This window comes from Aythya ferina (genome assembly GCF_964211825.1).
Source record: "Aythya ferina genome assembly, chromosome: 16".
NCBI classification, from domain to species: Eukaryota; Metazoa; Chordata; class Aves; order Anseriformes; family Anatidae; genus Aythya; species Aythya ferina.
In genome coordinates this window covers 3,645,638-3,659,554 of record NC_140315.1, presented here as the reverse complement: position 1 = coordinate 3,659,554, position 13,917 = coordinate 3,645,638, and the positions used below count along the sequence as shown (strand labels likewise).

Below are 13,917 nucleotides of genomic sequence, written 5' to 3'. Positions count from 1 at the left end.
AGGCCTCGCTTTGCGATTGGCGGAGGGGCACGTCGCTCCGCCGGCGCGAGGGCCGCACTTCCGCCTGGGTGTCAGCGGGGCGGGGCGGGGGGGCTGCGGCGGCGGCGGGGCCAGGTAATGGCGGGGCCGGGACGGGGCTGAGGGGACTGAGGGGGGCTCGAGGGGGGCTCTGGGGGTTGGGGGGGGCCCGTCCTGACAGCACGGCCCCAGCGGCATCCCGGGGCTACGTGGGGCCGGGTGGGCCGGGCCGGGGCCTCAGCAGGACAGGGGCAGAGCCTGAGGGGGACGGGGATGGGATGGGGACAGGGACAGGGACAGGGAGAGGGGCAGGGGCAGGGAACAGGCCAGGGACGGGAATGGGGACAGGCACAGGGACCGGGGTAGGGACAGGGATGGGAATGGGGTCAGGGATGGGGACAGAGGGATTGGGACAGGGACAGGGACAGGGCACAGGATAGGGACAGGATGGGAGTGGGGCCAAGGACAGGGATGGGAATGGGGAGAGGGAAAGGAATGGGGACAGGGATGGGATGGGAACGGGGACAGGGATGGGATGGGAACGGGGACAAGGGCAAGGGCCAGGACAGGGGACAGGGACCAAGACCACAGCAGGGCCCAGGACAAGGACAGGGCTCAGGCCTTTCTGCATGCAGCACAGGCTGCGAGGCACTGGAGCTCCGCGAGCCCTGCCACGGCAGATTGTTGCTTATCTTTCCTTCTTCTCCCCTTCTCCTGGCTGCTTTTGGAGCCGGGTGGCTGCGGGAAGCAGTCTGAGCCCCGGCCCCTGAGGTGAACGCGCTGAGCCTGGCTTCAGCGCAACGTGGGAGCCTCGAGGGGCCCCTGAGGCCCCGGCTGAAGGCTGGAGCTGTGGGAGCTTGCAGGAGTCTGGTTGTCGCTCTGCAGTCACCTCCTTGATGTTTCTCTTACAGAGCTCCTCAAAGGGAGGCGAGCAAGATGGGAAAAACAGCAGGAAAAAAGGCTTTTGTTTAAATAACATGCCACCAGAACTTCTGCATGGTTACACAGGTACAAGTTACGTTGCCACTTACTTAATTTGGATATTAATGATGCTTGTGCTATCTGTTTAGACTCAGGGCTCCTTTCAGAAGCACTCATCACTCTGCAGCACTCGCAGGCCAGAATTTCAGATGCGTGCTGAAATTCACTGTCTGTTTTCTGGCTGCTCTAGTCTAGCTTTTCCCTTCAGAAGTATTTGGCCAAAGCACGCTCAGTGCAGGCAGGTAGTAGTTTTGTTCACTGTGAATTTTCTTGATTAAAATACACGGCCTTCACTTAAACTTTCAAAAAGGGACAGGGATCTGCAGCCTGGGTTAGCGTTAGTGCACTACTCATCTCATAACATTTCCTTTTTGCAAACATACGCATGCGAGAAGAATTAAATTTGTTTAATTCCAACTTAGCCTTCCAGAGTTCGGTAACCCCACATTCTTGTTGTTACTGGGGGCAACCACATCTGTATCGTCTTACAGACTTTATGCCAGCGTGCTCTGGGACTTCTAAAACCTCAGGGCGATTTCTGGAAGCAGTGACTTGGGTAACTTCCAAGCGTAAAGCCGTGGGATGGAAGTAGGAGAACTGGCTAAACTAGCACAGAGGCAAGAAATTCCGAGCAGAGACTTATCCCTGAGTAATCCCCTGGGTTTTCAGTTTCTGTAAACACAGCTTTTCTTTAAAATACTTGTCAAGTCATACAGATTTCTGACCACATGATAGAGCTGAGGGCAGTCTGGGTTAAGATCAGCAGTGATTCTTGGTGTTGCTTTCCTGAACCGACAGCAGCACCTCGTAATGAACTTGTCTCGGAGTTTCCTTTGAGCTCTCCCTGACGTGACATCTGCTGTCCAGGAATAAATAGGCTGCTTCTTCCAAAATGAGCTCTTCAGCCACGCCAATGTAACGCTGTAAACAGGAGACAAAAGTTCAAGAGAGAAAATGATTCAATAACAAACCCTGCCTGGAAGTAGTTGAAGGCTGGACAGGTTAAAGGCTTCCCTTGATGTGATCCTGAAAAAGGAAAATTGAGCGTGGTGCAGGGAGCTGTTTGTTTGCAAACATCCGTGCAAATGGAGCTGGTTTGGGAACTGTGGTCCCGGGGGGTCCTTTTAAGGGTTGGGTGGTTTCTTTAAATCAGTTTGAAAACTGGGACTGCTTTCTGTGGTGCGCTCTTGCTCCAGCTGCCGGGTCGTCCGGTTGGAGCTGTTAATTCTTCCAGCCTTTCTTCTTGTGAATCCGACTGTGTGAATGTCACACATGCTGACCTAGAACAACGGCGAAAAGCTCAGCTCTGTGCGAGGTTAGTGCTGGCTGGAAAACATCCCAGGCAGGCTTTTTTCGCTTTGATAAGGCTGCGTTTTTACATAGCTATTTGTAGTGCCAGCCAGATGATTTTTTTTTGTTTGAACGCAGGATTCGCTTGCAAGTCCGCTGATTGTTTTTCGGCAGATAATTCATTACCTCTGGCATCTGAAGTAACTTGGTCTGGAGCAGTGCAATGTTGCATCATGCTGCTCGATGGCTAGGACCTCATTTACCAGCTGGCTTTTTTTGTAGTCGTTTGCTGAGCGTCAGTGCTGTCACCTGAGCCACAGAGATACCCGAAAAGAAACATCTGTCCTTGACACCGTTGTGCTTACTGGTCGGTCTGTTTTCTGTGAAATACCTGAAATGGTTTCTCTCAGTGTTCTTGAAAGCAATGCACAACATCAGGTCTGCAGAGGGAATGTGTTAAATACGGAGTGCTCACCTCAAATGTTTTCGCTGAGTTTGAATGTACAGCTGGTCACAGGGGCATCGTCACCAGGCGGAATAAATCGGGAAGTGGCAGCCCTGAGAAAGTTGGTCACTTTTTATCTCCTGTATAGGAAGATGCAGGGCTTTGATAGGCTTCCTGTGGCAAAAAAAAAGGAAGGTTAGGTATTGTATTGATTCATTTACGTGGTTTTTGTTTTTAAGAGGCCACTATGGAATTTGGAATTAAAAAAGACTGGATCTCAGACCTCTAATTCTTAACAGCTTACTGTGAGGAGAGCAGATGATGATGTAATTATTTACTTTGTAGGCTCAGAGCCTCGTTGGGTGAAAGCAGCAAGCAATTAGGATGTGTCAAACGTGGCTGATCATTGCTTTCAGTTATGCTCCTCAAAAACGTGTTGTAGATTCAGTGCACAAAGATAATGGCTTAATTTTCAGGATCAATGGGGTACAAGAATAGACCCAGCTTCCTTAAATTTGCTTTTTTCTTTTTTTTTACACGGTTGGAAATTCATTTCCTTGTCTAGACGGAGCCTTAGGTTATTTTGGTGTGCGTTGTTATGCACGTAATCAATTCAGACAGATTTCAGTGAGTTGCAACTGCCCTCCCTTCAGGAAATGCAGCAGGCTGGGCAGTGTTTTCCTCCCGTGATCGTTTATAATCCATCGGGAGCGGGCACAAGAGGTGAATTGTTCGTGCAGCTGCAGGAATACGTCTGGGTGGGCCTTTTAATCTTGGCCCTCTTGGCTTGATAGTCCCAAACTGTTGGATTTGTAATGTCCTTGCTTAGCTTAGTGGAATCCTTGAGCTGTGGGATTCCTGTTCGGGTTCAGTTCCTTTGCTCTGGTGTTCAGATGTGGATGGGGTGAGGTTGGGGCCATGGGGATGGGGTGAGGTTGGGGCTGTAGGGATGGGGTGAACCTTTGAGGAGTTTCCATGCTCATGGCACAGTCTAGAAGTGCGCGTTCATGAACTGGTCACTTGGCTGTATTTTCACTACCGTTGCTTTAACTCTTCTAGGTCAGTTTTTAGGGCTCCCAAAAGAAGCCGGTACCACAGCTCATTGTATTTTGCTTCTCGTCATAGTTCAAAACTAATTATTCTATGAAGGTCTGACGATGGGAGGCGTGTGAACCCCGCCGTGTCTCTGCTCTTCGTGTCACTCGCCTCAGACCTACCCAGCAAGGGGCACGTAGGTGGCAGAGGCCAGCGCAGGCTTTGTTCCCTACAGTGAGCGAGCAAGTGGAAGCAAGGATCCTTTCAGTAACCCCCAATTAAAAATCTTGCGTGTTGTGAGGCTGCTGAGGAGCCAGCTCACTGAGCGTGGTTGGTTGTGGGACAGCTGAACTCGGGGAAGAAGCTGTGCTCTTCTGCCAGGGCGTGTTCTGTCCAGGCTTTGCAGAACAGCAGGAAAGCTAGTGGACCCTGTGGTTTAATAATAAAAGAAAAATGCGATCTATATACAAAGATGCAAATAACTTTTATACACATGGCCTTATATACATGGCTTTAAACATAGTGCTGTACAAACTTATTATCATTATCAAAGAGGATTAAGGCTACTAAGGAGACAATTAGGTGGATTTTTTATTAAAACTGAGCAACAAACAGAGATGCATATCCTGGGTCATGCAGTCAAATTTTAGCTTTTTTATAAAACAAAACAAAACGCTTGAAAGTTATAAAAGTAATGCCTTTACTTTCTAAAACTTGTGAATTTCTGGTATAATCTTAAAACTCTTTAAGAAACGGCCTGCCAGCTTCACAGCAACGTTTCTGTGCGCTGTTTGGATGAGCTGGTGCTGCAGAATTTGCGTGAGGAGCTGTTGGTAGGCATTAAAATACAGCTGCTTACATTGTGGGGCTTTGCACTCGGTTAGTCAGCTCTGCGGTCCTGCTTTATTTACAGTATGATCACTATCCGAATTGTTCACAGGCTCCTGAACATGATTTGTGAGTAGAGAAGTAGCCCAGTACCTCGCAGAGAATAAATGCAAGACTGTGCCTGCTTGGAGAGAATGGGTCTGCAGAGACAAAGCTTAAAAAGCACCCTTGAGTAGGAAAACCTATAAACTGAACTGGAACGGGCTTTTCTTTTCTCTGGTGATCTTAAATGCCGTAACTGCCTTCGTATCCTTACATTCCAAGGATCACTTTACAGGGGTGGTCACAATATTATGAGAAATACTGAAGCACACTTAATTTTACCTTCCAAGTAAGTTTTGCTTAGAAGATAAATAGTTCATAAATGGTTGATTGTATGTCTGTTGACAAAGATAGATACACCAAAAAAGCCTCTGTGCTTGGAGTTACTGATTGCTTCCTACCTTGTCCTTCTTTCAAGTAAGATGATAAATCCTTCAGGAGTCCAGTAACTAGTTTTTCAAGGCAGTTTTCAATTACTTTTTTTTTTTTTTCTTTTAAACAGCATGGCTAAAAATGAGCTGGTGTGTCAGTCACCATCCAGTCTAGCATTATGCACCATGGGTAGGGAAGGCGGGTAAAAGAGAATTTTAGGATATTTTAGCATCGTGAACAATGACCTGGTTTCCAAGAGGAGACTACAGACTCCAAAGAACGCTGCACCCCAGTGTCTCAAATATTAATGCAGTGTTGAAAGTCAGAGCATTTACAAAAAAATCAGTGTTTTGCATCAGAAAATACTGATCTGCTGGAATCGTGTTTCCTTGGTCTGTCTGTTTTGTTAGGTTTGGGACCAGTTCTGCAGTTCTGTTTTTGGCTGGAGTGGAACTGGGGATAGCTGTCGGTTCCTAACGCAGCGGCTCACCCTTCTGCTAGGGTCTGCTCTGTCCAGTTTCATCTTTACAAGTGTTTATGCTCAGTAAATAATGCTGCTGACAGCAGGGCTGTGCTGGGTGTGTGTGCAGGTACTGGTGCTGGTTCTGATGCAGAACGAAGCCAGTTTTGCAGCCTTCCTTCAGCTGCAGAGCAGAGCACCGGCGTTTCAATTGGCTCTGATCCTTGTGAACTATTACCAAAAATCTATAGCCCTGAGAGAACAAAACGCAATTCTCTCTGCCGTAAACCTGCTTGGCACGTGCCTCCAACGCTGAATTTTGGGATGTTCACTTTGCTGCTACAGGAGCAGGCTGAGGTAAGTGCAGGGGGTCAGCGGGCAGGCAGCTTGCCCCCACGCAGCCGCCCACCCCCCAGCGTAATAAACAACAGGGGAAAAACCAGAAATAAAATAAAACAAAGCCAGGTGGTGCAAAACCACCTGCAGCAGGGAGAGCTGCAGCCTTCAAAGACCTGGAGGAGTGGCAGGGGGCCAGGCCTGCGGCCGATCTCTTCCTGAGCCCTTCGTGCTCTCCATTTGCCAGACTTGAGAAGTTGCCTCCTCTTGCTGGAAGCGCTGGGTGAGCTGCATCGTGCCGAGATATCTTGGTGGGAGATGCTTTTACGTTCGAACTTTGGAGTAAGAAACAATTCCGACTTGGTAAATAAAATCCTCTTCTGGATTCTGCCATCTGCGGAGCTGTTCGCTGGGTGAAGAGATTTCAAGTGCATAATTACAGCAGGCATCTAAATTGCCAATTAAAATGACTTCTTGGCAAATTTTTATAGATGTTTTAGATCCACTGTTGTCGGTAACCTAATTTCGTGAGTCAATTAAGATTCATCCTTGCTGAAGCTTTCATTCAGAGATGAAACACTGCAGTCTGATGCTTTCAGGAGATACAGAAGAAGCAAAACCACATTAATATTTATCTTCTAGTTCAAGCTGTTTATTTCTGTCCCTTGAAGTACTACAGCTATGCTTCATTTCAGCTGGCAACTTGAGAAAAGGTGGGGTTGGCTCTTATTCACCAGTCGTGTTTTAGGGCTGCTGTCTGGTGGTTTCTGTGTTTTTGTTTCAAGTGTGGATGTGAAGGCTGGATGTATTTGATCTTCCCCTGGCTCTTCTGGAGGTTGTTTCTGGACAGAAGCTGTATCCTGGATGCAGGATATCAGACTAATGGAAATGTTATTTTTTATTAACGTACGCTGTTGGGTGGATTAAGCAGGCCACGGAGTTATTTTTCCTTTGTACCGAGCTAATTTTGAATTCTGACCAAGCTGTTTCCACTGAACTGAGCCTGTGCCCTTTTGACCCATTAAAGAAAAGCAAAAATCTGAAAACTGAGTGTCCTTTCAGAGCTTGTGGGATTTGCCCCTGCTCTGCCTCCCTGCTGGCAATATCTGTGTAGCATTTTTACCATATGAGACTGGAAAGAAAATTCTCTTTTTTTGTGTGATAAAAACCTCGCTTGATTTTCCTTTCTTTTTTTTTGTGTGTTTTATAACTTTTTTCTTGCTTGCAAGTATTTTCCTTTCAAGTTAACCAACTCAACTTGTTTTAAAATTTGCTCTGGAAGTGCACATCCAGCAGAACCTTGCCAGGCATGTGAAAAACCTAATGAATGTGCTGGTTCATTAATTCTTTGGTGGCACGTTAATTCCAGTGGACTGAACTTCTAACACCCTACCTGCTTATGCTGGCGAGCGCCTGGTTATGTGCATAAGTGCTTGCTGTTCCCGTGTGTGCTTTTACTCCAGTGCTCCTCCATCTGACAAATAGATGCTGTTTCTGTAGTCGCTGGCTGTACGATGAACGTGTCCGTGTGCTTTATTTATTTCTCACAGGGCAGAACGTGCACTTTAAGAGCGAAAACCCAGGCCTTGTGAAGGTGGCAGGACGGTGTCAGTACAGCATTTGCTTCCCAGGATGGCAGCGTGGTGTAGAACTTCAGCTTCAGGTCTGGAGGACTGAAACAGAGCAGGTGTAGTTGTCAGCTGGACCTCAAAGCAGCTCCTGCTGAGCTGCATTCCAGGGCAACAAGCTGCTCCAGCTGTGAAAGCTCCCCTTCCTGCAGCGTGGAATTGCTGCTTCGAGGAGGAGTGACAGCTTTTGGTTAACCAGCTGGGTCTTTGTTGGTGATTAGCGTCGAAGAACAAGTTAGTATGGAGTAACTCGTTATGTTAGATCAGCTAAAGCATGGTAATTGCATGTTTGGCTCTTAGGGGTTTATTTTTGGACAAGGCTTGGTGTTGTTTCTTTTTAAATCGATGTACGAGTGGTCAGGATCCAGAACCTTAGCAAGACAGACATAAAATTTTCTGTTTGGTTTTATTTTTTTTTTCTCTTTTCTTTCTTTTTTCTGTTGAAGAATGGAATTTGAGAAGGAGCAAGCATACTTAGTGACAAACTTCAGGAATTACCAAACCTGGCTAGGTAACAGGCATAGTAAACTTCAACTTGTAGCACTCAGTAGTGCTGTAGGCAAATGCAACGATGCTCTAGACAGCCTTTGCAGGTAATATTTGCAGCCTCAGCCAGCTCCTGGCGTTGGAGCATGCAGCTGCTGAGAGCATCCCCACACCTTTGGTTCCAGGGAATGCACCAGTCTCAGAAACAAGTGTCTGCGTCTGCTCTCCTACCGGCACTTGGATGTGTGTCACAGAGTGTCCTGAGCACATGAGGCGCTTTCTGAGGTGACTTGCAAATTCTTGTGCCTTGCTGTCCTGGTTTTTATAGTAAGTACACGTGAGAGTTCTCACCTGGAGAGAAGCACGCTTTCCCCAAGAGCAGCCCTCTGGGGTGTGCTGTGGTGCCTGTTGTGACCGTTGGTGTGCCATGTGTGTCTGGGGACAGCTGTCGGTTCCAGTTCTCCTGCTGGATGTGCTTCTGGAAAGCAACAAGTGGTCTGGGGAATCCCCTCCTCTCTGTAGGGGTTGCAAGGTGTGGGACAGGCTGCTGCGGGAATCAGCTCCCGTTTCTGCAGGGTTTAATGCAGCTGCGTGCTTCTCCATCTCTGCTGTACCTGCATTCTTATTTCCCTCTCTGAGAGAGAGGCAAACGGGCTGCTGGGCAGCTCGCTGCCTTTTATGATGCTTTTCCTCAGGAGAGAGCAGGGCCCTGCTCCTGGTCTGTCCAGTCTATCTCTTAGCTCTTAGGACGCTCTCCTTGTGCACCATCCCAGCTGATGAGCATTTTCCACATCTTCTTGCAAGGAGTTTGCACTTGAAGGAGATTTTTTTAACTACCTGTTAAAAACTGGGTGAGTGTTAGCTTTTATTTCGGCCACCCTCTGCATGTGCCTTACCCTGCGTGTGTCCCTCAGGGCTTTCGCACATGCTTATTGCAGGTGGATCCCAAAGGGAGCACTGCCGTGCCCCTGCACAGCATCCTCACGTCCTTAATGAAAAGGCCTGGCCCCAGTCATGGGGCAAACAGCAACGTGCAAAGCTTCCCTAATAAATTGTGAGAGTTGAAAGGCGTTTAATGAAGATTTACTTGGTTTTGATGACTGGTTTTGCAGCACTGATGACACCTTTGGGTAATGAAGGAGCAAACCAGAGCTCGTGCCCGGGTGCCTGGTAGGCAGCTGTATGGCAGCCCCTCACCTTTCAGGGCTACTTGCCTGGGACCAACAAGGAATTCTTACTTCAGCACTGGCATTCACGTTTCAGATTGTGTTATCAGAGAGCATCGGGTCTTGTTGAACCTGTTTGTGGATGGCTTTACAACATCAGTGAGGTGTGAAGCTTGTGTCAGGGGACCCGAAGTGGTAGTCCTTTGATTTGAAGATAGCCAGAAGATGTTCCAAGTTCTGGCCTCCACATGCAATGCGTGGCTTAACTCTTGCTAGGCTGGTTTTGCATATTGCAGTCAGTGCCATGCAAATCAGCAAAATGATCAGGAAAAGCAGCTTCTGCCCAAACTGCTTGTTCAAGGCTTGCTTGAGCAGATTATGTTAAACTTTGTTGTCTTCTCTTAATTGCTTTGCACCCACTTTATGTATAGATTTTGAGTAAAATTGTCTTCTGAATATTCTTACTAACCTTGTATAGTGAATTTCTCAGAGCAAAATACAGGCTGCTACAGCCTGCAGGACAGACTCACCAAGCAATTACAAAGTTGTTGCGATGGGCGTTAGGCTTCTTTAATCTGTTCTTGTAGTGTAGCTGTAGTCTCTTCCAGTTTGACCTTCAAAATAGCATCTCTCCTGTAGGGAAATCAATCTATTAGAAAAATAAAAGTAAATGTGGCACTTTATATGCATGCGCACACGACCCGTAATAAATCAAATTAGCATTTACCAACCTGTAGCCTGAAATAGGAGAAAATAGATGAGCTTTGTCATTTATCTTGTGAGCCGCGAAGCCTGTGCTGCTTGTGGTCAGGAGTGTGTTGTCATCATTAAATCTCCAATTTCCAGTGCTGCTAAATGCCTTTACTCGCAGCTTTTTCGTGTTATTTGTAAAGTGATTTATGTGCAGCCTGTCTTTAGGCATAAATGTGCCAAGACAGCCAGAGCATAATCCCCAGCCCAAAGCACCGTTCTGGGTGTCGGGGCCTCCTACTCGGGCACAGCCTTTTGGCACTGGCTGTTACACGGAAACCCAGCGAGCTGATTTCCACCTGCCATCAGCAGGCACGTACGGCTGGGCTGCCTCTCTCTGCATCCTTAATTTCCCATGAGCGAGTGGGAAGGAAGCCCTACGTGGAAAACCGTTTTGATGTCCCACACAGTGATCGTCGGGAATGCGGAGAAAACACCGGCGTGTGCTTTGTGTTTCATCCGTGCTGCAGGACGAGGAGTGAGCAGAACCTGGTGTCTGTGCTTCAGAAAAGGCTTTCTGGGCTGGGAATCAGTCCTGAGCCCCCGAGGTCTGTCTGACGTGGGAGTTGTGCACCCTTCCTCGAAGGGAAGGGCTCTGTGGCGGCTTTGAGAAGAGCTGTTAGCTACAATTGCTAGCGTGGAAGTGAAATCTTTTCAGAACATGATGGGCACGGGGGAGGAAATACAGATTACAAGCACTGAATCTGAAGCAAACAGGATGTTTTTGTCTTCGGGCATTTTAGCCTGGTGGAAAGTAACTTTTTGCTGTTGCTTTTAGAAAGAGAAAGGGACTTAATCCTAGCTTTTTGGCTCATGAAAGCCAAATGCTGATATCATTGTGTGTTTGGATGCATGCAAATTCATGGTAATCTCTGCTAAATAAAAGAACCGAATTTAAAAGCAGTGGTAGGAGCGTTAAGTTATTCCTAGTGCAGCTCCGATGCAAAACACGTTGCTTTATCCTTTTCAGAATGCTCCTAATGCTTTAAAAGAATTTGTGGCTATTATTTAAAGTGACATCCACGAATATTTTGGTTTTTAGGGAGTAGATCACTGCTTGTATGCAACTCCCAGGGATATGGCAAAGTTCTGTGCTCAGTAACAGTCCTTGTAGGGTGAGTTGTGAGGTCTGTATCACAAGGAGAACTCGTCGTTCTCAAGTCTTTCGCTGCACTTTTCTTATGTTTGGAGATGAGAAAGCGTGGAGGAAATCAGGGAATTTGTGTGCTGTGTGTTGTGCTGGGCCAGCTTTCTGGTGCTGCTGGCTGCTGTTGTGCTGGCAGGCTGCGGTATTTGTGGGCAGTTGAAAGCAGTAGTAGCTTCCTAGGATTCCCTTTTCTCCCTCCATTCCCAGCTGAAAGGTTTATGTAGCTGCATCCTCAAGGACAGATTTCCCACAAAGACATGATAGAGATGGAGACCTGGAAGAGAGACTTGCAGGCACCTTGCTGGCGTGGCTGGAAAGCTGGGAGAAACTGCTGGTGGCTTCGCTGTGAGCAAGCTGTGCTTACAGTCAGCACGGGCTGCTGCTGGGCGAGGTGAGGGAGCAGCAGGGCCGCTGGCCTCCACTCTTTTTAGGTAGGGAGTTGTGGATGCACATTTCATCAAGAGAAGTAGGCATTTAAAGACTATAATTAATTCTGCTGCTGTTCTGAGCAGGAGCATGGCATCCTGGTCAGTTCACCCAGAGATCTGGGCCAGCTGCTGCTTTTGCACCAGGTATTAGTTCAGTTCTCCCTTCCTCTGCTTCTGTCAGCAGCCTGAATGCCCTGGATCTTCTCAAAGTGAAGCTGCTGCTGCGTTGCCTCTGCAGGCAGAGCACTTGCTGATGGCCCTGGCTGGAAGTCTGCACCCATCCCTGTCTGTGTGTGCATCTTTTGAGCTGTTGCATCCTTCCCGAGAAAGAATAAGGCAGTTTGACAAAACCAAATCAGAAACCTGTTGCTGATGAGCAAGAAAGTTGAAGAAGGTTTAAAGGGCTGTGGCTGGAGCCCAGGGAAAAGGGAAGGAAACTTCTTCAGCTGAGAGCAATTGCAACAGCATGGTAGCAACAGTCAAGAGAGGCAGCTGCAGGAGGTGCAGGAGGTTTCTTCCTCGTGGAGATGAGGATTTGTAAAGGGGGGAAATTGCTGAAGATTGTGTGGGAGCTCAGATAGTAACTATGGTGCAGAGATTGATGTAAAATCCTACGGTGCTGGGCAAAATAGGTGGTTCCTAAGGAGAAACTGAGATACCTGGCATCGGGAGACGTAATGCTCTAAGGCAAATGCTGCGTTCATTAACTTAGCTGAGGTCTGAAATAGGCTGCTCCTGCTCCTGAACAGAGAGCTGGGAGGACTCTCTGTGTGTGAGGCACTCAAACAGCTTTTGTTCTGGGCAGCGAGGTGAAAAGCCTTGAAGTACAGGGGGAATCGTGTAATTTGGTCTCTCGCAGAGAGGAGGAATTGGCTTGAAACATGGCAAGCTCTTCTGCTAGGAGCAGAGTGCACTTCTGGCTTTGTTCCTCTTAATTGGGATGGAGTTGTGCAAGTTATAATTACGCTGGAAAAGCTACTCTCACAAAAGCAGTGGGATCGTCAAGGGTCATAAAAAATTGTGACTGACGTATTGAGGTTGTTTTGGAGGAGATCCCGGCAGCAAGCCGTGCTGCTCCTCACCGTGTGCTTGGCTCGTCCTTGGTACCTGCTGAGCACCGGGGAGAGTGGAAACTCAGCTTGTTGATGAGTCTGCTTTGCCTAAAAGTGGGTGAAGTAAAACTGCCTGCGTTACACCACCGCCAGCCATCTGGAATAGATCTAATTCGGTCTGTCTGTAAAGTAGAGCTGGAATGCTTCACCAAGCTGTAAGTTATTTGCAGCCTGCTTGGCTTCGCTGAGCAAAAGTTGGTGTTTCTTTACGCTCTCCATCTCGAGGGAAAAACCTCTTGTGGTTCCTTTGAGAGATCACAGCAGCAGCCCGACAAAACTTCTGCACTTGTGGTTAGATAACAGTTGCGTAATGTGCGTGAGGCTCTGTGTTTTTATGCAACACTGAGATTTGGGCATGTAAAGGTCTTTTTCTTGTTCCCATCTTTCTTGTTAAGGATGCGGTAAGGTTTATCCTCTTGTTGAAGAGGAGAATTTTTGTTTGGCCAGCTGTCCTTTTCTTCCTTTTGTTCTCCTCTTCAACCTGGACTTGCCTGAACTGTGACTTGCAGTAAATAAGGTGTATTTTCCAATAAAGTATAAAATCTATTTATATAGAGAGAACAAGCGTGGCGTAGCACATCTGTTCTTGTGGTAGGTAGCGATCATCTTCAGAATGACTTTGGTGTCAGAAGTGACTCTTTAGCACGAATGCAAGAATCCAGGCGTGTGCACTTCCTTTTGTTGTGGAAGAAATAGGAAAATGAGTATTTTTCAAGTGTGTGTGTGCTTGTGAGTACAAAAAGCGTGGACATTGCTAATTCTTTGTTCCTGTCTTGTCAAATAGATCATCTAAAGCAGCTGGATATTTGCAAAAGAAGACTTCAACAGCGTACAGATACTTCATCTCTCAATCAGATTCAACAATGCATTAGAGGAAGCTGGCCTGGCTGTACAGAGATTTCACACTGAAGGATGAATAGTGAAGAAGAGTTCTATGATGCCGTTACGGGTGAGTGATTGGCACACTACCAAAAAAAAAAAAAAAAAGGTGTGGGGGGAAGGCATGAGCTGCACTACGTGTGTGGTGAGGTGTTAGTAGTGTGTTACCATTACAGGTTAAAATAAAAATGTTTCCGGTGAAACTTGTAGCACCCTCTTCCGAAAAGAAGAGAGGAAGAATTATAATTGAGGTTCAGGCTCAGACTTAGAAATGATTTAATTTTTTTTCCTTAAAGCTCAATGCTGGCTATTATTTTATCATTTTAACAGTCCTTCAGTGCCAGAGTCTTGCTTTCATTTTCAGTAAAATGCAGGTAATTTTATAGCAGCTTGAGAAGTAATGCTTTTAAGACCCTTTGAAAGGTGAAACATCTTCTGTAGATTACTTTTACAG

At 47.1% G+C, this 13,917-nt stretch overlaps 1 protein-coding gene across 2 annotated transcripts in view; it reads left to right on the top strand.

The window, feature by feature from the left end:
* The first annotated feature begins 89 nt into the window (after positions 1-89).
* OSBPL2 (oxysterol binding protein like 2) overlaps positions 90-13,917 on the top strand; it is a 34,265-nt gene continuing 20,437 nt past the window's right edge. Inside the window, exons 1-3 of one of the 2 annotated variants that reach the window (XM_084537925.1) lie at positions 90-114; positions 930-1,026; positions 13,369-13,533. In XM_084537925.1, coding sequence (XP_084394051.1) covers positions 13,497-13,533 — 37 coding nt within the window. In that variant the 5' untranslated portion in view covers positions 90-114; positions 930-1,026; positions 13,369-13,496. Of the gene's footprint in view, positions 115-770; positions 790-929; positions 1,027-13,368; positions 13,534-13,917 lie in introns of those variants that run through there. The other variant, XM_084537926.1, reaches the window with a different exon arrangement.